We start from the raw sequence: 27,742 nt of genomic DNA on the forward strand, positions 1-27,742 counted from the left end.
TTGCCCAGAGAGGGGGTGGAGGCCCCATCCCTGGGAACATTCCAGGCCAGGTTGGACATGGCTGTGAGCAACCTGATGTGGTTAAAGGTGTCCCTGCTCCTGCAGGGGGGTTGGGCTGGGTGACCTCTAGGGGTCCCTTCCAACCCAAAACATTCTATGATTCTATGTGTCTTACCAGATTTTTTTCCCAGAATATATCTGGTAAGCTAAAATGTCCTCGCACTACGTTGTGTGCTTGTACGACTGTTGCAGAAAGGTTCTCAGGAGATTTTGTTGTTGTTGTTGACCAGTTCCATAATACCACCTGTCAAGTTTCCCCCTTCATCACAAACTGGATACTTGAACATATCTGCCCCTCTCCTGTGCCTTGGAGCGTATGTGCAGATAGCCTTGATTCAGCTATCGGTGTACATATTCCCGCCTCCTCCCTTACTAAGCTGTATTCTCTTATATTGAGTAATGTGAATTAGCTCACTGAGTTGGGACATCTGGAAATGCCACGGTCTGGAGTATAACAAAGTTTGGAGTGCATCGGTTAGCAGGGAGGCTGCTTTCTGTGATTCTGAGTAAGGCTGGCATTACTTGTGCGAGGGCTCGCAGCCTGCTGTTCTAATGATAAACTTCCATTTCTCTTTCTCCAGACGCTTCTAGTTTGAAACAATATTACAGGAGGGTTTAGCATTATTTGAAGGTATAGCATGACCCCAAAGAAGATAGAGTAAGCTTTCTGTTAAAAAATATGTTAAAATTTCTAGAATTTAGGAACAATAGCTTGTTCACTTGTGTAAAAGAAAAAGGAAAAGGTTGCCATTGCAACTTTGCTTATTTAGAGTGCTTTTTGGGCATGCGGTAGATTGGAAGTCCTCGGAGCTGGAGTGGAAGCAGTGGGGTGAGTGCGCTGACTTTTCATGATCCTACAGCCCTGGGTGTCAAGTAACATTAGGGCTGCAGAGACTTTCTTCCCTTCTCTGGTTATAAAAGATGGGAGGTTAAATAACTAGAATTAAAATGTCTGTCTAAATATCGTTTTACCTCTCAGTTCATCAAGTTTAAACTTCTTCACTTCAAAGTCCTACAAGTTTTTTTTAATTACTTGAAAGTCTTAAAGTGAAACCAAAAAAGTTCTCACTTCCTTCTTCACTTCAAAAGTTCTCCTCTTTTATAAAAGCAGAGAACTATTCTTCATTTGTTACTCTTCCTTTCCCCTATTCTTCGCACCTTCCTCTCCTTTCTTTTCCTCCCTATCCATAACAAGGAAGAGAAACTTTTCATCCTGCTTCTGATGGTACCAAAGAGGACCAGTGTGTTCACACTCCTTGCCTTCTCCCCCACACCCCAACTTAAAAGAATCCCTTCACGTTTTTATTAAATGTCCTGGTAAATAAAAGGCAACTTGTATCCAGTGCTGCTTTATATTAAACGAGGATATTTTTAACAGTGCTTTCTACATGATGTCAGTGTAAGTTATTGGCATGCTGACTCTTACTGTGATAGCCGACTGATCACTAAAATAGCTTGCACGTTTCTGCTTTCAGTCTAAATATTTTCAGTAGCATATATGAAGCAGGTCAATAATGGATTTATTGGCGATCTTGATTGTAAAACATGAAAAAGAAATGTGCTTAGGGCACTGGTAAGCATGGTGTATAAGAGACTATTTTGATACTTTCTTTCAATGTTTATATAGGTTTATACCTTGTGACCTTCATGTGAATTGCTCCGATTCTCCAGAAGTTGTAACAGATTAATGCTCAAGTAAAATACAGGGCTGTCCTCGTTCCTTCATTAATGAAAACAGTGTAATTGTAGCTGAAGGGACACGTAGGGCAGTGCTCTGATCGGGTGACCCGTGCTCCAGCCACACGCTGGCTGGCCTTTAAGGTTGGTGTTTAGGGTGGTGGATACATGCATATGTTTCAGTAGTCTGTCAAGGAGACAGACTATGTATGTACGCCCCTGTTGATGACAGCAGTTGTATATAAGGAAGCAAAAGTAGTTTGAACTCTTACTGTGGTGCAACTATCTCTTCAGTTTTGCAAAAACAATATATATGATCAGCTGGTTTTCATGGAGTAGTGCCTGACAATCTCTATCGCAAGTAACTGAAACAGTTGACTGCTATTTAGATTAGACCTGGGCAAGACTTTTCAATAAATAGTAAATGAGGCAGTGGCTGGATGGAAAGCGTAAAGTCTTCAGGTCATGTGTGAGTTTGCTGTGGTACCTGCAAAGGGTTTTAGATGGAAATATTTTTTCAGTGTGTGGCTCACAAACAAACAAAGCCCCACAAAATATGAAAGAAGAATGATTAAGATATTTACAGATGCTTCTGAGGGTCTGGATTTGGTCCATTCTGCTTCTGTACAATTTGAAACATCTCCCACCAACTTTCAGCTATTGAGTGTTTGGGGTGCTCTGTATCGCTCCTGTTGCTAACACTGTCAGCAGGGTATGTCGGAGGTTCCTGGCACCACGATGAGAAGCTGGATAAGCCATTGGACAAGTAAGTTTACAAGTCTCTTGGTTCAAGAGGGCCCAATCCCAAGCTTGGAGCTGTTTTGCTTTTTAAGAAGATGCTTCACCCTAAATTGAGTAAGAGAACTACTTGAAGCTGGTTGTTAGAGCCCTCCAGGGAAGCGCAGCATCTGGTTTGGTGAATGGTTTTTTGTTTTGGTTTTTTTTTTAAACAAAGAAACAACAACAACCCACCCCCCCCAGCTTTATACTAGGTCAAGAGGGAGCCAGAGTCAGAAAGGTGAGACCACTCACCCCAATATGCTCTCCCATTCTCATGGGATACGTGGGTTCAAACTTCTTTAGGCAAAAAGAGGGCTTGGCTCTCCAGCATGCAATACAGATCCTTGCTGTACATCACTGGATAAAAAGGGACTCCTAGCATCACGTCTGCTGCCTCTTTTGCTTTTTAGTGAAGATTTTATCTTCTGTTCTCTTCTGTTTTTTCTTTCAAGTGCCTGGAGGTGCAAATTTTCATTTTAGGTCTAAAACCCCTCCCTATTCTATTTTAAGAAAAACAGATAACAGATGAAAATTAAGTATTTTTTTTCTAGTTGAAAATACGTATTTACTTAGCTGGTTTTGACATTGATATTTGTAGAGTTTGGCTCTTAGCCTCAGATCTCAGATTTGCAGTTATGTTAGATGGCAAGTTTATTTGTGGTTTTATGGCTTTAAAACACAAGAAAAGCATCGTGGGTTTGGAGAAAATAGGCAAGCAGCTGAAACCAAGGATACCAATAAAAAGCCAAAGAACATCGCTGAAAAGAAACAAATTCTTTTCTCTGTATAGCTTGCCTAGGTTCTGCAAGCAGGTTTTCTGTTGACTCTGTTTACTGTAAGACTAGAAATGCTCTGTAAGGTTTTGAACGGCAGACTTCGACTTTATGTATTAGGCTGTGAGAATCAATCCCAAAATGTAGCAGTCAGCGTTTCTAGTTCAGAGATGGAAGCAGGTGCGAGGCCCTCCTCTCTAATTCTGCGTACAGTTCTGGGCACTGATGTTCAAGAAGGCAAATTTTAAACTGGAAAAAGGTGTAGAGAAGAGCTGTGATGGTCAGAATGGAAAGATCCCCTTTGAGAGGAAACCGAATGAACACAACCCATTTAGTTCAGCAAAATGAATTCTGAAGAGGCATATGAATTCTTTCTGTAAATACTTTGGGGAATAATAACCGGGAAGGGAAAAAACCTATTTAAACTAAAGGACAATGTTGGCACAAGAATAACTAGGTACAAGCTGACTGGGAAAACATTTTGGCAGGAAGCTGGAATGTTTCCAGAGGTTCTGAACTTCGGTGAGATTTTGAGACAACCTTCTCATTTTTCATTTTGGGGGGTTTGTCCCCATTATTTCTAGTAATTTTTAAGATGGAGAATGTGGATCATTTATGAACAGAATTGTATAATATAATTACGCCTTACGATAGCAGGAGTCCTGAAGGGTCCCTTTAAGCCTTATTTCTTGAATCTTAAGAGTCAGAATCCTCAGCCTTTGGTCCATGTTAGACTTTGAAGACATCTGTGATGGTAATTAAGAAAAGTAACTCCGTTCAGTAGGCTTGTGTCTTCTGTGTAGACATGCTGATAGCTTTAGTGGCCCCTGGGGAAGAGGGAGGCAAGTGTGGGGGAATACAGAAGTTGAAAGGTTGGAAAAACACCTATAGTCAGATTTTGTGATGTATAGCGTATGTATGGCTACCAGTGGTGGTCCATGTACCCAATGGATAGAGGTTTAAATTTAGTATGAACGGTATGTTTATACTACTACTACCACTAGTACAAAAAAATATATATGTAACCTTTACTTTTTCTGGTGGTACTCATTGACAAGGACCTTCAAAGCATACGCAAATGTTTCAGTAATCTGTTTGACATTCAGTGATGGTCTCTGGATGTTTTCCTCTAGTGTTCTTTTAAAGTAGCAGTAACCATGCATCCTAGAAGGAATTCCATTTTGACAAGAAAGTAAATGCGTATATGTTTCCCTGAATTATAGGCCTCCACTAAGTGTATTACAGCTAATAAATCTCATAATCCAAAGATAAAGGTCAAGAGAATAATCCTAAAGTCCGATCTGAATCTTCCTCAGGCTTGTTTCTGTGCAAGCGGAGAGAGTGTCTTCAGTGCCATTGCGACCTAATAATTGTTTTGATACCATTTAGGGGAACTGCGATACCTTTCTTGAAAATGCTAGTAAAATGCCACTTGTTGCCCTGAATGGAGAATAGTGTAATAACCTGCGTTCTACTAAATGCTAGGTAATAGACCCCGATGGCTTCATGCTCTTCAGTTGTTATCAAACAACTTTAAAAAAAAAAAAAAAAAGACAAAAGAAGGGGGCAAAAAGAAATAAAAGGAAATGCAAATCCAAAAGAAAGAGATGACTTCAGCTTCCTTTTCTACTCATCATCATTGAAAGAAGGAAACTTGTCCAGTTTAATGGAATAAGGAGGAAACTGCTCTACCAGCGGGCGATAACAGGTTTTGTAAACTTATGGGAGGACCGGATGCTGGTGTGTTGGTGCTGTAGGGACCAAGAGGCATATTCTTTTCTGCCATTGCAGGATGAATATTTTGTGCCACACCAGGCAAAGCGAATGGGATGGAAGGAGAAAAGGAATATGGGCTTTTCCTTGAGAGTCCACCCCACCACCACCACCCCCAGGTATATACCCCCAGGACAGTTACATCCGCCTCTGTTACACTGCGCAGAGATTCATGCGGTTGCGCAGTGACTGATCTGCTCATATAATAAAGCTCTTAGCCTTAGTGTATTTTAAGAATCTCAGCATAGCTAGAAAGGGGGCTTCTGTTTCACAAAATACAGCAAAACTTGCAGATTATACTTTTACTGATCCTTCAGATGAGGAGCCAGACAAGACATAGTCATCACAGGTTGTCTTGCGGTGCGGCATTGTTAATCTCACGGTGCACTGTTGTAAATCTGCTCATTATTTGCAGCTGAGAATAGCGACGGAAGAAGATTCTTACTTTTTGATCCAGCCAACTTGACTTTTTGTGAATTTTTGACTGTGTCTATGCGTCTGGATGTGCTCCCCTCCTTAAAGGCACATGTGGTAATTATGTTTGCTTTTTGTAATTCCTGTTTCTCAGGTGCTAGCCTGAGGTAGGTTGCCTCATGTTAGATTGATTTCTTGATCTTCATAGCGATAGCTGTGGACTGTGTAGTAAGTACACCGTGTAGGAAACAGCTACAATGAAAACCAAGATGAATTCAGCATGTTGGTTTGTGCATGCGTATGAAGCTGAAGAGCGGGGCCTGAGCAAAGAGCTCTGGAGAGAAATCAGTTGTGCATCCTTAAACGCGCGCGTGGTGGTCGCAGGTGCTCTAAATGTCAGAGATGCACCCTGCTTCTGTCAGCCTTAGTGCAGCGTGGCTGTAGTCTTCATATCAAGAATGATACATATTTATGCCTGAATGGCGTATGACTTCCCACAAAAATTACCACCAGATTTACTTCAGGATTTAGGGGGAGGTGCTCTGCGGTTGAGCGGGGTGGTGTTGCTTGTTCTGCAGAAATGTGAACCTATTTGTGATCAAGAATACTCTGTGTCAAGTTGTTCAATTGAAATGCCTTTTTAAAAAATCATTATTAATTTTTTTAAGCCTAACAGTAAGGGAAAGTGCACTCTTGTTTGTGTAATCCACTTGGATTGAAAAAGCATACATTTTATATGATTTTCTTCTCTGTATGCCCCTGTTCATCTCCGCATTAGAAATCTTTGTTAGAGTTGAGAGGAGCCACGTGCACTCCCTTGAGAAATTCGGGTTTGCATGGTTTTCTGTTGCTTGCATATTGCTGCAGTGCGCCAGACCTGCAAGGAAAACTTTGGCCCCAAAAAGTTGCATGGTTTGTCTCTGTCTTGTTAACTTAATGTGTAGATTGGTACAAAGTTGTTTGATAGTAGAAGTATTTCTTTTGTAGCTGTCACACTCCTATAATTGAGAGGTGTTCAACTTGCTAGAGATTCTGCTCCACTCCTGGTCACTTCTGAGATTCTTAAATACTAACTTGGGATTCATGGAGAAAATATCCTTTCCTCGGGCAGTTCTTTAAGTTTGGAGAGTGTTCCTAAACTTTCTTGTCTTCCAATGGTTTCTGGTAGTTTCTTGCCAGCAGTGTTAAGGACCAAAGTATTTGTGTTCAGGTGGAGGAGTGGCTGGTGTGATGGGGTATTTTTCCCTTCTGTAGAGGGTTCCTTGTGTACAGATGTCTAAGGCAAGGCTTTTCCCCTTCACAGGAGAAGGCTAATGGGTAACAGTGAGGGACACTGAGCATATCATATCTGTTACCAAGCAGTTTCATTCTGTCCATTAACTATTCCAGTAATCTTATTTTCTATTACAACACACGAGCAACATTTCTAGAACAGTCAAAAGAATTGCAAAGGGCATTTCTAAAATACTATGGCCTACTCAGAGTTATCTTAGAGATTTGGTCCCCCATTGCCCGAAATGGAAGGGCACTGTTGCTGAAATTTCATATAATCATAGAATGGTTTGGGTTGGAAGGGACCCCTAGAGGTCACCTAGCCCAACCCCCCTGCAGGGAGCAGGGACACCTTTAACCAGATGAGGTTGCTCACAGCTGTGTCCAACCTGGCCTTGAATGTTCCCAGGGACGGGGCCTCCACCCCCTCTCTGGGCAACCCATTCCAGTGTTTGACCACCCTCATTGTAAAGAATTTCTTCCTTTCATACAGACTGTCAATATTGCTTCTGTGATCATGTCTTTTTTTGTTTTGTTTTTTCTTTCCTAAACCAGCCCACTGTTTGTAACGTGGAAGATCGGTCGAGATAAACGATTGCGTGGATGCATAGGTACTTTTTCCGCCATGAACCTGCATTCAGGACTCAGGGAGTACACACTTACTAGGTAAGATTTTGTTTTCTGTAGCCTTGACCTACATATTTAAATAGTCTACTGAGGAGATGATAGGTGTGCTTTGGTTTGTTTTGGGTTTTTTGGCTGTGTCACTGTACTGATCAATGAAAAATTGTATCTCCTTTTGATGCTAGGTGTATTGCCTGGTTATTTGACTACTGGTGTCATGAGGCTATGGTTTCAGTTAAAAAACATAACTTGAGCCTTTTTTATTGGCCTGGAAACTACTCTCCAGTAGCTTATCGTAACTGACTATGATAGTATTTTTTCCAGTGTTCAGACAAATTTTAACCTTAGTAGTTAATGTCAGGGCAGAAGACCAGAAAGTCAGATTTGGGGATTATCCTATTCACACTTCTAAAACAGCAGGTATTCTCACCTCTTCTCCATCAGGTGCTTCCAATCAGCTGCAGTTAATTTAATGCTACAAATTTCCATTACATGTTACTCTTCAGATACATCCCAGCCCCTGAGTGGGAAGCTTCTGGATGAGGGAGGTAAGTGATGATAATCCTTCACTCCCTGGCAGCATAATCCTTCATTTTTTGATGTACGCCTAAATTCATTCACCTTAATATTGTTTCATTTCCTTTGCATAGAGTGAAAACTAATAAGTTTATCACTAGAGCTAGTAGTAAGCTTTCTACTTGTTTTTTCTAAGAGTTTTCTTAAGTTTATTTTCTAAAGAATCAATGGAATTTTGTTCCACTTAGTTACAATAGACTGTTTATAGTGCTTTAAAATAGAAACTACATTCTGGCATGCGTAGACCTCTAAAATTGTCATCACTTAAAATAATGGGTGCCTCCAGATCACTATAGATTTGAGGCTTTCCTCCATTACAGGATCTTTCTCTTTGCTGTTAAACTGCCTTGTCAATCCCAGTATTCAGTAATATTAAAATGGGACATGTTCTTTCTTACATGTGTCCTTAGTTTGTTGCAAGCTGAATTTCATTTCATGCTTCTTTGCTTAGCTTGAAGAAATCAACTGCTCATCTCCTGGAGTCCTTACAAACTTCTGAAAGAACTAGTTACCTTTATTGAGTTGGTTTTATTTATTATGTGATCTGGAATGTTTCTGGCTGTGTCCTTTAAAAGCTCAGCAATCAAAATGGTCAACGAGAAGGAGCTTATAATAAAGTTCAATGCAATTTCTCTGTTGAAGGGTAAAAGCCTTAAAATCTTAACCATCAGTGAGCAGACTGGAAGAAAAACAACTTGCCCCCTGCACTGGAGAGCGTTTCATTTAAGTGTACACTTTACAGTGCCTGATCAAGAACAATGAGCTTGTACAGAAAATGACCCCCTAAGACTAGGAAGAAGATGATAGCCAAAAAGGTAGTCTTTGTTGCTTATAGATTTTTCTATTCTCACAAATCAAATAGTGCTGTACTCTTGCATACCTTTCAAAATGCTTATATGATTCCTGCCATTGCATTCTTAACTCTGAAAGCCAAAGTCAAAATATATGAAAAGTGATGCAAATTAAAGGGAACTGAAATATTTTCAGTGCAGTATTTAAGTGATGGCCACATGCTGTGGAAGTTTATACTAGGCTATTCAGAGGATAGTTCAGTAATTTTCAAGATGAGAGAAATGAAACCATATGCCAACCTATTTTTCAAAAATCTTTGTGAGACCATCAGTTGTTTTTTTTTAAAAAAAATAATACTATATTTAGTGGCGTATTAGATTTTATGACCTTTTGTGGGGAACTTTTTTCACGTCTGTAGCACCAAAAATGTTTCCTGTTGTTTTAAAAACAAGCAAAAAACCAAACAAAAAAATATCAATCATTATTTAAAAAAAAAAAAAAAAGATGATTACCTGTGATCAGTTTCCTTCATGGTGTGAGTCTTTTCAACTACACAGCTTCCAGAGGAAAGCATTTCAGGAATAAAAGAAGAACCTTTGAAATGTCCGTGAACTTTCAAAGTTTGGAGCACCACAGGCCTCCCTAGGAGGGATCAGAAACTAGGACATTGTAGGTTGATCCAGCAGTATGTGGGCAATAGGCTCCTGCAGAAGATATGACAATTCCTGAAAGAGGGGAAACAAAACTTCAGGGAAGGCAAAAATTAATCAACAAAGTAGGTAGAATGAGAATGGGCTCTCCACTTCAGAAAGTGGAACTTGACCAGAATTTTCAGTTGAGGATACAGGCAGATACTCTTCTGACTTTGACGCTGAGAGGCACTTTTCTTCAGTTATTCTGAAGATACAGCATGGATAAACAGAACCAGGTTGGTTGTCTAGTTCGTTCTTATCTTTTTCAGCACCTTCTGTGGAATTGTGGCCCAACTTTCAGTGAGTGAAATGGTACAGGTGTTCTTGTGCACCCTGGTGCTTAGCGATCAAAATATCCTCAATTTCCTTCACGCATGATGTTGTTATAAATAGGCTGAGTAGTGTTTAGGATCACGATAAATCAAATTTTCCTTAATTCTAGTAGTCATCTCTAGTTGTACACAATGTGTAGCGTATACATCCCTATCTGCATACGATAGGGTGGTTTCTTCAAAATAGCATTATGATAGTTCATCTAGGAATCTGAAGTGAACAATTCCTTTCTTGGGCCACCTGCACCCCCCATCCTTAAAAAACACCTTTTGGGCGTCTATAAAGAAAAATGGTGATGATGTGTGACCAAGTGAGTTTCTCTTCCCCATTTTGAACTCTGTAGGTTGTTATGCTGGGATTGCAGTATGTTCTAAACAGGAAATTTATGTAGAATGATTCATCATTAATTGGATGCATCTGCCCAAGTTGTGAGGAGGGATGAGAATACCCATAGTTAAATCCGAGTACTGTATTCCTAATAAAATCTACATGTTAGAATTCAATTTTCTCTGCAGTTTTATTAGTGAAACACAAGGGAAAGGAAGAGTATTATTAAAATCTTCTGCAGAACTTTATGAAAAGATTTTTATTTAATGATTTTTATATAATTTTACTAGGAGGTTAGTTGGATTAAAATCTATCCTTGTCCAAGGTGTTTTACAGTATTGAATATTGTATATTAGGATGTAACAAGTCCTTTAGACTGTGTTAATTGAATATCCCACCTGAATGTGTAAAAAGAAACCAATCCAGATTATGAAAAATACTTTGTGTTTTACAGCTCCTTCAAGAAAATACACTGAACTTGGAAGCAGGTTACCACAGAATTTCATAACAGGTTGATAAATTACTTTTTCATGTATTCTGTTCAGCAGTAAGACCTAGGTTTCAGCATTGAAGTTTTAAACTCCTGCTGTCTTACACTTGAATGAAATTGTTTCATTTATTAATTTCTGTTTAGTTTTTCTACCCATTTCATGTAATTCAAAGTCATATTTTACACGCAGTGTTACGAAAGTATAGGTGGATAAATTAAGTTTTTACTCTGTGTTGGTTGATCCTATCAAGGCTAGAATACATATCTGGGGAGGGATATGATAGAGAAGAGGCAGATAAAGGGAGACGTTCTATGACAGAGCCTTCTGTCGTAGAAGAAGGCAGTGAAGAAAAATTGGAGGACTCCAAACCTGAAGTGGATTAGCATAATAGCTGAAAACTGGATTTAAATTTTAAACTAATTTGTAACCCACCCTGCTTAACTAGCATAGGCCTGTATCTACTGACTATATGATGTAATCGTTCTTTTTGTTGTGTATTGTACTTACTATTCCATCTGAGAGAAATATGACTGCTGTCAGACATACAGCGTAGATGTGGTTGACCAAGAAATGAAAACAAAGAGGGCAGCTTGGGATGAGAAGCACAAGATTGAAGGAAATGAAACCTGCAACCCAACTTTCTCGTAACTGAATTCGGGTGTAGATTCCATATGAGGATTTGGCTACCGGTGGCATCGACTGCTGCTCTGTATTTGTCAGCAATTTCAAGAGTCTTAGTCCCTGTTGCTGCCATATCGCCTGCCTGCTCTCTGTGAAAATCATTGACCCTTTCCTCCTGTTCCAGGCAGTGAAGTTAACCGTCCAACTACAAGACTACAGTATGGCAAACTTAAATTTAAGGGGTAAAATTGAAAAATATTGAATGACTGATCACATTTAATATTGATGTTGGCCTTATTTACTAAAGACTAGCAGCAAGTATATTTGTAGACAGGGCAGTTTCCCTCTTGTGTTTAGCTGAATTTACTACTCTGTTTAATTCCTCTTTCTTTTTACTAATCCTAGATTCAACCTTCCCTGTAATTGGCCTCTACAACTCGGTGCTAACTTCCCAAAGCCTTTACTATCAGGCAATGTTGCTAGGGTGTAGACAGTCGTTGCCGTTGATCCAGGGCATACTCATGTGTCTGACTGCAATTTTTGAACTGCAGAGTTGGGAGAATTATGTATGGTTTTGCCATTTGTTGTGGCCTTCACTGTTCACAGAAGTCATAGTCAGAATTAATTCCTGCAAATAGCATTTAATGTAATATTTTGGAGCACATTGTTGCCTCTGTGTTGCCCACTGATAATACTTCACAGGCTGTTCTGTTTTGCGGCTCTGATTTACAGCAGACCACTGCTGAAAGTCAGCTTTTTTTATTCTATTACTACACTGCATCTGGTGGCCACCAATGAAAAATGCCTGATAATTGTGAGATGAAGCTTACACTGTGACTTTCAAAATTAAACTCTGCAGAGAGCAATGTAGAGTCTTGACAGCCTGAACTCACTAGCATCTCACCATTCTTGTATGTTTAACATCATCTTTAAAGCCATCATATTGGTTCCTTTTCATTTGTACATTTCTACGAAAAGCAGGGGCCTGCTGGTTGCCTCTGAGTTTGCATGGACATATTGAGGCAGAGGGCACAGATTTTGCCCCTATGAAAGGATGATCAGCAACAGAGGGAGGATCTCAAGGTGAGAATAGGTGCTTAGGGAGATCTGTGACATGGTTCTGTGTCTATTTGAGTGGGATGGGCAACCGTGCGTCCCGCTGAGCATGTGAGGAGCCAGTGGCAATAACCATCTGGACTGTGTGACTCCTAACTCCCACTTACCCCTGTGACCCAAGTTAGTTGTTAAGTTTTTAGTGGGGCTTCAACTTATAAAATTATTTGGTGTTTCAACTCTTCTGTTAAATGCTAGCTCCGCTGTCCCTGTCTGCTCCTGTGCTGCGCCTGATTTACCTTTGTGTATAAATCAGGCGCAAAGGTAATTTTTGCTCTTGCTAACAGGCTTAAACGAGTTCTGTTTTTTAGTCTCAACAGTTGTCATATCCGGACCACATGCTGTTTCCCTCCTCCCTCCCCTCCCCCCCCCAACAAAGTGCAGCAGAGGAAAGGGGCGGGGGATGTGTTTGTTGTGAATGGGTGTCTTTACATAATTTGATTTAGTAGCAGTTTAGAATTTATTTATGCCTTTATTGCAAATCACAGAATTGGATATTTTAATAGCACTCAATCATCAGTCGATTAACAAAGTGATTCAACACAATTTGTTTTAATCAAAACAGTGACTTAGCTAAAGATTCAAAAATGGCAAGGTTCACTCTATCGCTGCATGGAAGAAGTACACAAAGGAAAGGTAAGTTACGCTCAAGTCAGAATGATTCACAGAGACACCACAGATGCAGAGAATAGGGAGGACCCTCCTGTTGAGTCACGAGGTTCAGAGTAGGTATTAGCACCTTAATTTTTATATGATGACTGATTACCTTTAATGAAATTGAGGGAAAATTATTTTAACATACAGACATTTTGTGCAGGCTCATGTGTTTTGCCTGCCTATGTCATCTGTATAGAGATGAGACTTTACTGAAACTTGGACCTATTCGTATTTTTAAATTTCATATAAGCCAAAGAAAGCTTGAAAGCTTCTTGCTGAACTATTATAGACATTATTTTACAAACACCGCCACTTTTAATTTGGGTAAATCCTCAGATCTGTTGTGGAATATAATTGCTTAGCAGTAAAATGGATTGTGATGTAAACTTGCAATACCAAAAACTCTAAACAAAGTATGCAAATTTGAATTTATTGAGCCAGGCTTAGTTACCCTATGTGAGTCAATTCAGTAAGCAGGTCTGTAATGATTTTGTGCACGCACTGCCAGGTCATTATTTCAGGGAATTGCTGCTTAACAGAACTGTCTGCTGCCTTTTCTCAAAGTGCAGAGCTAAATACAATATTGGCTCTAGAAGTGGAAAAAACCCCCAAACTTTTGCTTTAATGATGGGTTAAATGCTTCCTCCTTATTTAATTATGAAATGAAAATAAAATCATGTTGTTCAGGAGGGAGAAGGAGCATGCCCTGGTGAATATATGTTTCTTATACATTATGTGTGTTGGGGATGTAGTAATTCTGCCTTAATTTTTCTTTTCTATATTTAAAAAAGAAAAAAAAAAAAAAGATACCGCTTTCGTAATTGTTGGTCTCTTTTTTTCCTGAGAAAAACCTTGCTAGACCCTTGGACCTAACAGTAGATGATAGGCTGTTTCCTTAGCAACACTTCCTGAAAGAAAGCAAAGGAAAACACTACAAATGGAAGGATGGTCCTTAGATTATTATCTTTGTGAAAGGAGGAGTGCATAACGATGCTCTCCCAAAGCTTTTTAAATAGATCCAGGGTTATCAAATATTGATAACCATTTTACTGTTTTTCTGGGAAAACCGAGTTACAGAATATGAATTCTTTGGCACAGGGGAGTGCATTACTGCGTTTGGTGGAATAAACTTACTCTCTGAATTGACTGTTTATGAAAGGTAACTGGACATCTAGGGAAAAAGGAATTCAAAATGTTTACGAAATTGCTGTATCTGTATAAAGTGGCTCAATGAAGTTTGGAGGGGGTTTTGCTGAGATTGTCTTAAGTCCAAAGTCTCAGCAGTAGAATTTGGTGTCACTAAGGAAACTGTCCAGAATTAAAATACTTACTTCATCATGCTACTTTAAAAAACATGCATTAAAAATCGGGCATTTCAGAAATATCCTTCTCATAAAATGCATGCTGTGAAAAAGCCATGATCAAGCAAAATAACTTGCATCAGTTGACGTAATTTGTGGTATTTTGAATAAATCAGATATTCCTGAAATTTGATTGAATGTTAATATGTGTAACTGGGGAAATCCAGCAGTTACTCAGACTTTCCAGATGGGTTTTGGGGAGGAGCCATGTCATTTGCGACTCTAGTCTTTCCCACGATACTCCTGCATTTTGTGTTCTTCCCACACAGTCTCCTTCTATTATGCTAAGAAAACGGTGCACACCCTGTAGGTTCAAAGACAAGAGTTGTAGTTGAGTTGAAACACGAGTTTGGTTGAAAGTCAGATTTGTATTTGTCTTTTGGATATTACTTGACGTAAGTATTTGGGAGGGCGGGTGGAGTCAGGGCAACCGGCCGCCCTGGTTTTCCTAGCAAAGCTCTATGTTGCCATGACTCTTTACTTTTCCATTACTAGTGTGGGTAGTTGTTGGTATCCCATGGTTTTGGGTCACCTTTTTCATCTTTTTGTGTGATACTCTTAAAGGGAATGCCTTCAACACATTTCCTAAAAATCTTTTAGAATGGAATTTGCTTTCATTTGAGACTTTCAGTGACCTGTTGGTTTCTTAAGCACTACAAAAACATACCGGGTTATGGGCCAGTGCTGAAGAACACAAGGTAGGACTGTGTGCTCGCGCAGCAGAGAAAGGTGTAGATGAAGTTGTCTCAGAGCAGTTGCATTTTAAAGAAAGGTTTTGCGTATTTGGAAACTCTTTGCTAGGACGGAATGGAAGAAGTTGGTGTAGCAGTTACCTGCTTCTGGGCAAGTTCTCTGTCTGATCTCACCTTAGTAGTAGATGTTTATTTTCAATATAGAGTAAGGAACATTTCCCACAACTTTATTGCTAAGGCTGTCTGGTGGTGATGGAGAAAACTCCCCACTGCACATATTGGCCAGTGCTTGTACATGCTAAATATCAGAAAGATGTTAACATGATTTGTTCCTCACTTCCTAAGATGCTGGAAATTGAGGTGCAGCAGTGGTATATTAGATACCTCACCCGTGGAATTAAACTTCAAGGCTTTGTTTGGCTCAAGGAGCTAATTTTTGGTGAAATCTACTGTTTTAATACAAGTTATCAGGGATTAAGCGAGGTCAGAGGAAGAAGAATTGTCTCTTCTGCTTATAAGCTGTTAAAATCCTTAAACTCTGCAGCTTTGTGTGGGAGGCACTGTGGGAAAGAAGTCTCAATTAAAGTTTTCAGTCTGTCAGCACCTCCTCCGTTTAGGTGTTTTCTGATGCTTCCTTTTAAGACTGTATAAAGAAGAAATAGCATGAACTGGGTGTGGGGGACCAGGCTGCAAAAGCCCTCATTATCTCTGTAGACTTTAGCACAAAGATGTTGAAGCTTTTGAAATTGAATTTACCTCTTTCCATAGAAATGAGAATTAAAATGCTCTTGTAAGCTGTAGCAGTGTTTTCTGGTATTTTTAGAGAGGTACCAACAGATACCTGTTTCTGAAAATCATTCCTGTTGACAGGAGGAAGAGGGAAGTTGTGTCCTCTACAGAGCTGTATGGTTGAGGTGGTAGAACAGCTCTTGGGAGAAGCAATAGCGTATCCACCTCTGGTGGGGCATAAGCAGCCCTACGAAATGCTGAAGAATGTCTGAAGACATCTAAGCCTAAACACACTGGAGATTCTGAGCTAGTCCAAAAGTCTTGCAGGCCCCATCGCTCTGTACTGTTTCAACTCATGTAATGTACGTATTTGTGCGTATGTGATCTCGGGGAGCGGAAGTTGACGTGTCTGGAATGTCATCATTTACAAATGACTGAAGTTCTATTATTCATTTGGTGCACTGTAGGAGGGAATAGATATTTACCTGAAAATAACAGTTCGGGTTTTTTTCTAACGTGATTTTTAAATATAATATTAGAGACAAAAGCACTCCAGGTTTGTCTCTTCCCTTTGAACTGTTGATGCACTTTTCAAATTTTGCCATTTTCAGCTGTACTCCATAAAAGTGTATGGAGTGATACATATGCTCCATACAAGTGTATGTTGGTGATAGCCTTTATTTTAGAAACAGAAATTGAACGTCCTTTGATTTCTTAGCTAAGTAGATGACAACGTGTTGATACAGTTCACAAAGCATCTAACGCTGTGGAAGTATGGAAATAAACACTTTCTGAGAAATATTTGATGTAGATCCAAAAAAAATTTCTAAGCTCACAGATTCCTACTTTTATGTGAATTTTCAAAACTTTTTTAATTAAAACTTTTCTAAATATAGTTGTAATTAACACACAGAGAACAGCTTTTTGGCCATACTGGAGAATAAGGTTTTTTGGCCATGAATATCAATTTCAGTATGGCTGATAACACTCAATTCTTAAAGCAAGGATATTGCGGGGGGCAGAATGGTGACGTGTGCCTGTGTTTTAAGTGTAATGTGCAGGCAACACAGTGTGTTAGCTCACATGCTTAAATTTAGGCTTGGCATTCTAATGCAATAATTTTTTTTTTTTTTTTTTTTTTTTTTTTTTCCGTAGCACAGATTACTTGTAATAAAGGGTCAATAGTCAGGCAAGCAGTCTCTCAGGCTGGAGAAGTACAGTATATAAATATCTCCCAGAAGAACTTAAGGAACTTGTACAGATGTTAAGGAGTGCTCTGCTGAGGCTGAGCACAGCTCTTGGGAACTTCCCCATCTGGCATGAGCTGCAACCCCAGCTTCATTGGGAAGGGCCCTTGTGACAATGGCGATTGCTAACGGTTGTGTAAGTCAGTACATGAAATCGGGTGTATCATACTCTTACCAGCAAGGAAATGGGACTTTGTTGAAGTGAATAATGTTATGCCTTTTTATTTTTACAGTTGAGTAAATTTTATTTAGTTTGAGTTTGGTTTGATTTGGCAGGGGAAAGGAAGAAAAGCTCTTGGTTTTTTGAACACTACAACTTTTTGGTACTTCTAGTTCAAGTAATTTTAATGACTTGTACTTCTACAATACCACAAACTGAAATAGGTCCCAAGCTACCTGTAACATGCAATTAATTTGCTGCTTTAGATACCAGCCTAATTGCCAGTAACGTTTTCAGTGTTTTATTCCTAAACAAAAGCCAGATTAGAAATACATTCACACTGGAACATTCAAACAATATTTCTCAGTTTAGAAGAGCACTCAGTTTTTCTCTGAGAAAAGTTGCTAAAGCGAATGATTTAGAATAAAAATACATTTAGTATGTAATAAAAAGTTTAAGTAATTCTTTTTCTTCAAATATTGGCTGTTATCCCATTCAACTGAAGTGAATGTAAAGTCAATGTAAAGCCAAAAATGTTTAAAGCCAAAATACATTCTGACTCAACTATATGAAGGTTGAAAGAGATTGGAATGTCTGCATTTAAAAAAAAACCAAACCAACCTTCTGTGTGCATATGTGTATTTTTAACAACTTCGGTTCTTATGAAAGACAATTAAAAGAGCTGCCTCTGTTATCTCCAGGCCAGTTATTTCCAGATGCTGTTGTTAAAGCCCCACAGATAGCATGTTGGTTTTGCCATGAAAAAAAGTGCTTGTTATAGATATGAACACAAAGAAGGGAAAGGGGAAATGTAATTTTAAAATAACTGAAAGGTCATTGCAACCTCAGTCCTCTAACAGGGCATCGCCGCTTTTCACCAGAAGTACTTTTACATGTTCTGTCAAGAAATTGATGCTGGTTTTGTTTCTGTTCCCAGAACCTTCTACACGATTTGCAAGCTGGTTAGATGGCCCTTTCTCATCTGTGCTGAGGATGCATTTTGCAGTTTGCTCACTTAGCTACAGAGAGGCTTTTTTTTCCTTTGACCTAGACTGCTAATCCCTCATTGCAAAGAGCAGCAGCTGTGCTTTGTCTGCAGAGGTCTCTGCGCTGCATGCAGCCTCATTCGTTAGAGCAACCCCCCCTTTGTCTGTTCTGCTTTTTCAATTACTGGAAGGGTGACTTTCTGTTTTCTTGCTCAGAAAACCCTCTTCAGGTTTGTGGAAGTCTACAATGCGTGTTTTTTTTATTTTTTATTTTTTCCATAAAAATGTAAGTTTCCAAGAGCTGTTACATAGAATTTCACAAAACACTGTGTTTGATTAAAGTGATCCTGACTTCAGGGGGTGAAACATTTCTGAATTGCTTTTTGGAAAGGTGATGAAACCGATTTCTGTTTAAATATTAAACACTTTGGGTAGATGTGTTGAATAGATATATTCTAATATATCTATTATATAATCTAATATATCTAATATATCTAATATATCTGTAGCTCTAATAGATATAATTACGGATAAACCAGTTTTTTGTGTGTGTCCACATTGTATGCTCATTTAACATTTAATAATTGGGCTTCAGATGCTCTTGGTGTAATTCCCTCAGTTAAACATACGTAGCAAGGTAAGATGTTAGTGGTAGTTGAAAGCTAAGTTAACACAAGAACGGAACAGATAGGCATTTGCTTGTTTAGGCTTTACTGCAGTGAATGGCAAAACTCCTACAGCTTTCAAAGGGAGAAGAATTTGGCCTTTAGTTTTTCTAAGAAGATACGATGTAAAATATTTAATAAGTACAAACTTCACATTTCAGTTAATGTTACAGTCAAACATTCGTGTTTATACCTTTATGTTTTGTAATAATCTTTATTCTGTAGCTGAGCAGAATTTTCAAATATATGTAACGCTGTTGAGTGAAATGCATTCCTTGAATACTTAAGTTTTTGAGGCTGTGGACAGATGTAGCCTAACCCGAACCTTTTGCCTCTTCTTCACTTCAGAACTTTCTTTTCCATCCACTTCAGCTGGTTTTATTTGCTACTCAAAACCTGGTTTAGAGAGGAACACATATACAGAGCAACAGCTGCCAGACTTGGAACTGGATGTACTGCTTAGCTGAGCTTGCAGAGGTTCTGCCGCTTGGGCTTCTTGACCTTGGATCTGGTGATTTGTGAATGCCCTGTCCAGTCACTTCTGTCAGCTGGGTTGGAGGTGGCACCGAATGTGCCACTGCCAAGTAGACAGAATTGTGGCAGAAAACTTGAAGGAATAAAGGGATGAAATCATGGTGACCTGCTCTCATGAGAGAAGGGCAGAGTTGCTAAAAGGAGCGTAAGAAGGTGGCATGCAGGCAATTTATTTGTGTGGGAAAGATCAAGGGAAGGAAATACAGGAAGCAAAGCTACCAGCTTTATAGAATATGTTTATGTCTAAACCATACTCTGTTTTCTTAATTGGTGTTTTGTAGAGGTACTGAAGAATCGTAGCTTAATCTGCTAATGAGATTCATGTATGAAGTAAAAACTTACACACACACAAAATTAACAGAAACAAATGTTGAGAAGATTTGTTTGTTGCCTTAAATAAGGAATTAAGTTTTGTCCTGATGCAGCAATTCTCATGCCTGCGTTCTAGGGTGGCTTCACGAGAGCAGGATTAAGTGTCTAGAAACCAAAATGGTTTCTTTTGTGCTTACAAATTCTCATGAAATAAGGAGTGGCTATTTCTTTCCCTGAGGCCTTGTTACATACAATGTGCCACGAGGGATTCATCCTGTGCCTGTCTTTTTTTACCATATTTATAAAAACACTGAGAATTACTAAGATGCCATGAGCTCATACACCAACCTTTACGCTGACAGCACTCAGGTTTGCATCTCTTTGCAGATGTACTCGCAGTATGTGTAAGAGATGGCACTTGGAGAAAAACCAGCTGGTTTAAATGTAATCCAAGTTGAGTGGTGCTATTGATGAAACGCGGATCTTGGGAAAGGGGCCTGGATGTTGTTCAGTGCCCTGTGTTAGGAGTGGTCATGTTCTAGTCTGTAAGGCAGCGTGCACCTTGGGATATTCTTGACTTACCCACTTGTGCACGAATTTCAAGACTGGATTCTGTCGCCTTTCATTTATCAGGCTATATTCATCAATACCTTCATATTTCAGAATATTTTATTGTCTTGATCTTTCTCTGTGAAACATTCAATGCAACACCTCAAGTAAAGGAATACGAGCCGTTTTCCTTCTCAATTCAGTTACTGCATGTTCTACCATGCCTTTTGCTTTCCTTATTCTTAACCTGATTATATACATTTAGTTTGTCCATCATTGTGGTTTCAAAGTCCTGACCGTAAAAACCAGTTCTTGTATTTGTGATGCAAACAGTATCAAAACTAAGCTTAATTGTGGAATTCCATCCCCAGCATTTACAGTCTCAGTTGTTTTTAAAGTGAATCATATTGACAACTAAAAAAAATTTACATGTATTTTTATGTAAAAATATAGTTTATAGTATTTCTGGTGACAAAAGGAATATTGAGAAAATCAAATACTCTTTTGTTCCAGATTTTCAACAGTGTAACAAAAATAAACCCTTTTTACGAGCTGCAGGAAATCAAACATGTAAAGGTTCAAATTGTATTCATGTATTTATTTATCATTGCATTGCGGAGATGTTTAGGAATGTGTTTTTCTGTACGTGCTTAAGATGAGGCTTTTTAAAGGTCATAAACAATTAAAAATAATTCATGTTAACTGGTGCTTTTTAAAAATTAGGACTTGAGTGCATCTTTAGAGGGGAGTAATGTTTTGTGAATTGATTAAATGAGGGTTGAATTTGTCAGTAAAGTGGCCGTAGAGATTTTTGTCTTGACTTCAGTATCTGTTTTGGGGTAAAGGGGTGATCTTGGGTCAATGTTGAGAGACTTGCTGGAGGTGGAAAAGAATTCTAGAGACTTCTTTTTATGCTCAAAAAAAAAGCAGTTCATTTTTGTTAATTATCTAAACTTTGCCATCTGCTGGAGAGCCTTTTAGTGACATTATAATTTAGTCCACTTGGAGCTCAATTAGAGTTTTCTGACTAGTCTGTTATCATCTGTTCGCCAAACAAAAACCTACACACCAAACCCTGGTCAGTTTTGTTACTCAATTTTTAAATAAGCATCTGGAATGCCTTTGAGGAGCTTGCTGTGTTCTGTTGTGAGACTGTTTTAAGTGCTGTGGATTTGCTTTTTATGTATCAAACCAGGACATTTCCATGGCAATTGACACCTTTCAGCTTCCTGAACGTTTGCATGAGTGTGACACAAAAATTGTCACGCCTTTTTGGATTCCATTGTCCTCGTTTATCCCAGCATGATGATAGATGCAGGGCGGGGTGAGGAACGGTGCAGGGAAAGCCAGAAAATAAGCTGCCACCTATGAAGAAACTACTGCATACAGCTGCTTTCCCTTCCGTCCCCCCGCAGGGTCCGTGCTGAGCAATTCAGAGCGCAGACAACTGTTTTGCATGGATATTCCGAACTGACTTTGTTCTGTTCTAGAAGTATGGAGCGTACGGAACATCACAGTTACAGCTTTTTTTTGCTACACCTGAGCAAATGCACGGTAATTGCACGCTTTGTGTGGTAATTTGCTATAAGCTGTACCTCTCGCTTCCTGACCTGTTATGTGAAGACTTTGGATTTAGCATACCTTTGTGAAGGCATGCCTCTAACTAGTACTTAAGCTCTGTTACATCTTAAAGTTGAGTTAGTTTAAGATTTTTTTTTTCCAGTGTAATAGGATATAGTATATAGTAATGCAAAATAATCCCCCCACGCCCTGCAGGATGAAAACAGTATGAGAAAAATGCAGTCTTGAACTTGTTTGCTCTTTCAAGGAGAAAAGCCAGTCCTTTAGAACCACAAAAGTGATAAGGTGTAAGATTTCTGGCTTTGGGAAAAAAAATGGAAGCCGTAGGCACTTGACTCATACTAATGTAATCAGGACACTGCAATATCACTTTGTGGATTTTTTTAGTTCTAACTGCATTACATTTTGTGATGGGAGCAGATTGAAAGAGCTGCAACTTTAGTGATAATACTTCTCCACTTGAAGGCCATAACAGCAAGTACACATAATTCTCCTAAAATGTAAGGTTCTCTGCATACAAGCCTTCATCGTTTCCTTGATACGTTATAGCGCTAAGAAAGGGAAATGAATTTCGGGCATTATGTCCACACAGTGTAACGTTATTGTGGCACAATGATGAACTGGGTTCATTTGGAAGAATCCGGAGTGTGATGGGATATTTTTCTGGGTAATTGTCAGAGCAGTAGAAAAAACATCTTTATTCCTTTTTCTTCTAATAAGTTCTGGTTAAATTTATGGAAGCCTTAGCTTTTACAGCTTCCATGATTATGAGCCTTCTTTTCTTACAAGAAATTTTGTAATGGGGAGGAGTTCAATCATTTTCATCTGGTATTTACGTAAGACACTCAGACCCAGCTGAAGAAGCAGCAGTAGTTGAAGGTCCAGGACTTTCAGGCGGCGGTCATTGTGCAGGTGCACGTTAGCTCCATGTCTTGGGATCCTCCCATTGCGTGCAGATTGACTGAGGAGCTTCCCAGACCGCGTTAGTTGTTCCATGTGTGCTGTGGAGTTGATCTGTGTATGTACCACGAGTCAAAATAGCCAGACTAAGAAAATAAGGTTAAAATAAGGTTTTGTCTGGAAATTTTAAGCACCCCTAGAAATATTCTGTAAATACCTCTTTTGTTGATTTAAACAACAGGTGAACTTGTTGGGGGAAAACCAACGAGGTCACAGAACTTTATCAGCAATGCCAGTACGGTTTGCTTTTTAATTTTGTGTATGGGTGGCACAATACACGCGTGCACACACAAAAATACTGTTAAGAATATAACTGAAGGCTTTAAATAATTTTCTACTTGTGGCTGCAGTCAATATCAAACTCAGTATGTATTAAAGACATTTTTTAACATTTCCATAACCCTTTGCCTCCATGCTGTGATGCCTGCTATCTAATGGAGCTGCTTCTGCACAAATGCAAAATCAATGAGTCCATATAGCACAAGGAACAGGTGGTAAAAAAAATACTTAACTTCATGTACAACTGAAATAAGCAGTGATGAGGGAACAGTTGAATGCAGTATATCCTAATTACCTCTGTTCACGTTTCAGGAGTACTCAAAACAAAATACCTGAACTACTCTCTTTTTTCCCCTCATGTATTTGACTAATATTTAAGTTCATATTTTTATAAATACATCTTTCAAGCATTTCCAGTTCAATGATGAAGTGTTGACAAAAATCTCCAATTTACAGCCATAAGTACATACCATTTTTAATACAGCTTTTGTTAACTTTACCTGTGCTACAATTCCTTTTCTTTCAGCATTCTTCTTGAAAGTAGTCCCCTGACGTGGGGGTTGCTGAGGTTTTGCTGGGTTCCGTCATCACCAGCAGCAGCCACTTCTGTTTTGTTCCAGGCCATGAACCATTTTGACATGACTTGCACAGCACTAATATTAACAGATACCACAGCTGGACATCTCTTTCAGAGAATACAGAAATGATGTCCTGTGTGGGAGGATGTGAATTAGCCCGGCTTTGTTCGGCAGGAAGCTGCAGCATTGATCAGAACCTTGCTGCTTTTTTTTTTTTTTGCTTTTTTTTTGGTTTTTAGGTCTTCAATTTAGATGAATAATTTTACCAACCAAGAAGTTTAGGTGTCTTGGCTTTAGCAAACTCCCTAAAGATGAAGTTTTTATATCTTTTGAGATCTGAATTCAGAAAAAGCTTTGAAATGCAGTTGTTCTTGTCCCCATCATCACTGTTACCTGCCTGGGAGAGGAGCTCAGGAAATGATTGAAGTGGGCAAGTAATGGTGTCTCTCTCTTTGGTAGATGGTGGTTCTTTTGCCCAGAGGTTTGTTTCTTCCTTGTCACTCAGCAATTTGAAACTGGTAATAAAAACTTGGTATATTGGTTTGTTCTTCAGGATATTGTCAACAAACCGAAGTGTTCTCTTAGGAAAATGTTTGAAATAGAATACTGTAAACTTTTTGTTATTTCTTTCCATTTCTGGGTCTACTCTTAATAGACATTATGTATTTTTTTAATCAGTGTAGCATATTAATGTCTTCTATAGCATTGTTATGCCATCTGCAAGAAGTCTGACAGTATCCAGTCCTGCATAGTTGTTTAAAAAAAAAAAAAAATTTTAAAAGCTGCATGACTCTCAGTAAATTCAAACCAACCCGATGCGTTTGCTGGCTTAGGGTATCGTGTCCTGCAACTACTGCTGCCGTCTGATGTTAACCAGTTAACAATTCCTACGCTGCTAACAATTTCCACGTTTACTAGAGAGTTAAGGCATTTGGCGTACATATGGACAGCTTGTTTTGGGTTCCTCTGGCTGCCTCAAATAGAGCCTTAATTGCCTTATGTAGTCGGTGAATGGAGGTTGCCTCTTCTGATGAACCCTTCTAAGCACTTAATTTACCTACATAGAATCACAGAATCATTTAGGTTGGAAAAGACCTTTAAGATCATCAAGTCCAACTGTACGTGCTCTGAGGTGTCTTTAGAGGAATGGTATTCTTTTCAAAGCTAAAATAATGGTCTAAAATAAGAGTACTAGAATATTCCTTCTTCCTATTAGACTACATGTCTGAATCCAGAGAGAGATCGGGAGAGAGATTTTCTGGCATACTTCAGTTTTGTGGAGTTAAAAAAAAAAAAAAAAAAAAAGATTGAAGGGCCAAAATGCCAGATCAGTATTTTATTTCTCCCACCTGAAACGCTGTTGCTGTTATCTGCTGCACTGTGCTAATAAAACAGGCAAAGAACTTCAGAGAAGTGTTTCGGTGACAAATGTCAACAAGTGTGTCTTTCTTTTTTTACCCTGTGACTGCCACTTAGCAACATAATGTGCAGGAAGCATAAATGTTGTTCTTTCCCTTTCTGTCTCCCAAATGTAAGGGAGGGTTCAGGAAAAACACGTCATTCACAGTTGTTTTGTTTCCTGGAAATTTTTCCAGTCTGACATAAAAAAAAAAACCAAACCCAAACGCCACAATATAAATAAATGCTTTTTCCTTGCATTCAAGTGATTTGATGATGCCTGTAAATCACTCCTTGAAATCTCCATTTAAGTTGGCAAAACTCTGCTGGTCATAAATAAAAAGTCGTTCGAAGTCATGTGGGTTGTGTTAGGCTGGCTGATCTCTTACGCCAAAAGCTAGGAGAATTTTATTCATAATAGTTTCACTTTCTGAAGAAGAGCACACTCTGCCCTGTTTTTCTGGCTTAAAAATTAATTGTAAATCATGACTTGGAAGCTGCTAGTTTTTCCCGGTCTCTCCCAAGCTGAGTTACAAAAGCTGATTTTCATTAGGCAAATACCGATGATCTGCTTAAGTGTTCCTTAATTTCTTCCTATCGAAGTTATTGAATGAAAAAGTAAAAATCTTAACTAACTTCACTGATCGATAACCCAGCAATGGAAAAAAACAATAAATATTGACTTATTTTTTTCTGAAGCCCTGGCACCAAGTGTCTTTTGTTGCTGTCATCTCTCTGTCGTTATCTGAAATCCAGTGAGTTTGCCACTCATTAATTTCAGGATGTTTTGAATTAATTGAAGAACAGTATCTAGGCCCTTTGGGCTCAGTTTATTGACATAGGGTGATTTCTTTGCTAAATGCATTTTCAAAGGTCACTCTGCTGAGCACATTTCGCTCCGTGAAAGAATCAAGAATCTCAGGGTTATGCTTATTGAGCGAAATGCCAAGGGGTTTTTGGAGCAGATGGGATTTAAGTCCTTTGCCTACTGTCTAAGATCTTTAGCCTATTTTTATAACACCATGGATGGTATCTGAAGAATTGTTTAGATGCCAGAAAATTATGATTTGGTTTCACTGTGTTCAATATCGAGAGCTGGTTAAGAGAAAATAGACTATAGCAGAGTTAACTGAAAAAGTAATGGGAAATCTATTATTGTTTTTTTAATTTGATTAATTTATCAGCTCTATTTTGATGAATCCTCTGGGAGCTCTGTTTCTACATGGTACACCAAGCAGATTGTGAAAGAGAGCTGTCACAAAAAGTAGGTTTTTAGGAGTCGGGGATCTTGGATTCTATTCTTGATTCTGTCACTGACTCACTGTGCAAGCCTCCTGAATCGCATGAGTCACCTCGCGTCTCTGCCTCATTTACACTTCCTATAACAGCGAGAATTACTTCCATCATGCCCAGTGTTTGACAGTTGCCTTTGCATCTCCTTCCCCTGTGTCATGTTTAAGCCTCCAAAGTAATTTCCAGTAGCGTACAAAATTGTATCCAATTTTGCCTAAACTCTCTATCCAGTTTGGGTGTGTAGATGTGACTGTACCCAAAAAAGAGGTTTAAGTGTGAAAATTAATTGTTAATAATTGTCAATTAAAAACAAACAAGAAAATATTAAGAATTTAATTCATTTAATACCTTCATTCATCTACACCTAAATCCTTCTTTACTATTTTTGATACTTATATGCTATCAGACTTTTTGAAGGATCCTTCTAATTCAATCACAAAGATTTTCAGGCACTTCTAAACTGAGTAATGTAGCTCTGTTGCTATTTCTTATTTCCCCAATTTGTGTCCTACTGTTTGTTACCCATCTGCTGCATCACATTTAAGAGCCATAGGTTTGTAAGACTGAAGCTGACTATTTTTTTTTTAAAGCATTTTTATAGCCTACAGAAATTACAGATGGACAACAGAATGACGTGTTGCATTTTGGTTCACCTGCTCATATTATTTCAGATGATTCCAAGAGCTTCTCTGGTGATAGTTTACAAAAACAAGATGCAGTCTTAAGGAATGTAAACCTTAATTTTATTTTTTGCTAAACTTCGTGCTCTTTGTCACGGTAACTCAAAATACTTTGAACAATTTCCTTTTATTTAAATATTTTCAGTGTCTTTAAAGCATTTGCAAGCTTTTCTGTATCCCAGATAGAAGGAGTGGTGCATGGAAAATGAAATTATTGAAAAATATTTCTGGAGAGCTTATGGCCAAATAAATGTCATTTGAGGAGAAGCTGAGATTTGTGTAGCATGGCTCCGCTGAGGAAAAAACTAATAGTTGAGTAACACTTAGGGTTTTTTTTCTTGACTGGCAATTACTTGATCTTAGTAGGACACCCAAGACTGCATAAATAAAGTATATTTAACTAGAGAGGCTGGGCATATGTGTGCATGCATTTTGTGTCTAAAAATAGTTTTCTTTGAACAGGATTCAATTTTGCCTTTGCCTTCTTCGCTTTTAAGATGGAGCAGAATTCCGTGTGGAAAAACTAGCTGGCCAATAAAAGGATATTAGAATTCCCCTTGCTTGGCACTGCTGCTTTTCAACTCTTCGCTACCACGTACTTCCATTTAGTCAGCAGCAGTATATGTAAATTAGTTCTGAGCATTAAGGAATAAAGAACAGATGGTTTAGAAACTGCTTTTAGAATTAGTATTTTTTTTCTTTAAAAGTAGTTTTGAACTCTGCCTTGTTTTTCCAACTTCCTGTACGGATTATTTTCACTTAC

At 38.7% G+C, this 27,742-nt stretch overlaps 1 protein-coding gene across 1 annotated transcript in view; it reads left to right on the forward strand.

The window, feature by feature from the left end:
• The first annotated feature begins 2,451 nt into the window (after nucleotides 1-2,451).
• The window catches only part of AMMECR1 (AMMECR nuclear protein 1), a 49,172-nt gene continuing 23,881 nt past the window's right edge, over nucleotides 2,452-27,742 (forward strand). The window contains exons 1-3 of the mRNA XM_009646501.2: nucleotides 2,452-2,503; nucleotides 5,632-5,644; nucleotides 7,305-7,415. Of these exons, the coding sequence (XP_009644796.1) occupies nucleotides 2,452-2,503; nucleotides 5,632-5,644; nucleotides 7,305-7,415 (176 nt within the window). The remainder of the gene's footprint in view (nucleotides 2,504-5,631; nucleotides 5,645-7,304; nucleotides 7,416-27,742) is intronic.

The sequence above is a fragment of the Egretta garzetta genome, unplaced genomic scaffold, assembly GCF_000687185.1.
Source record: "Egretta garzetta isolate BGI_Z169 unplaced genomic scaffold, ASM68718v1 scaffold411, whole genome shotgun sequence".
Taxonomy (NCBI): domain Eukaryota; kingdom Metazoa; phylum Chordata; class Aves; order Pelecaniformes; family Ardeidae; genus Egretta; species Egretta garzetta.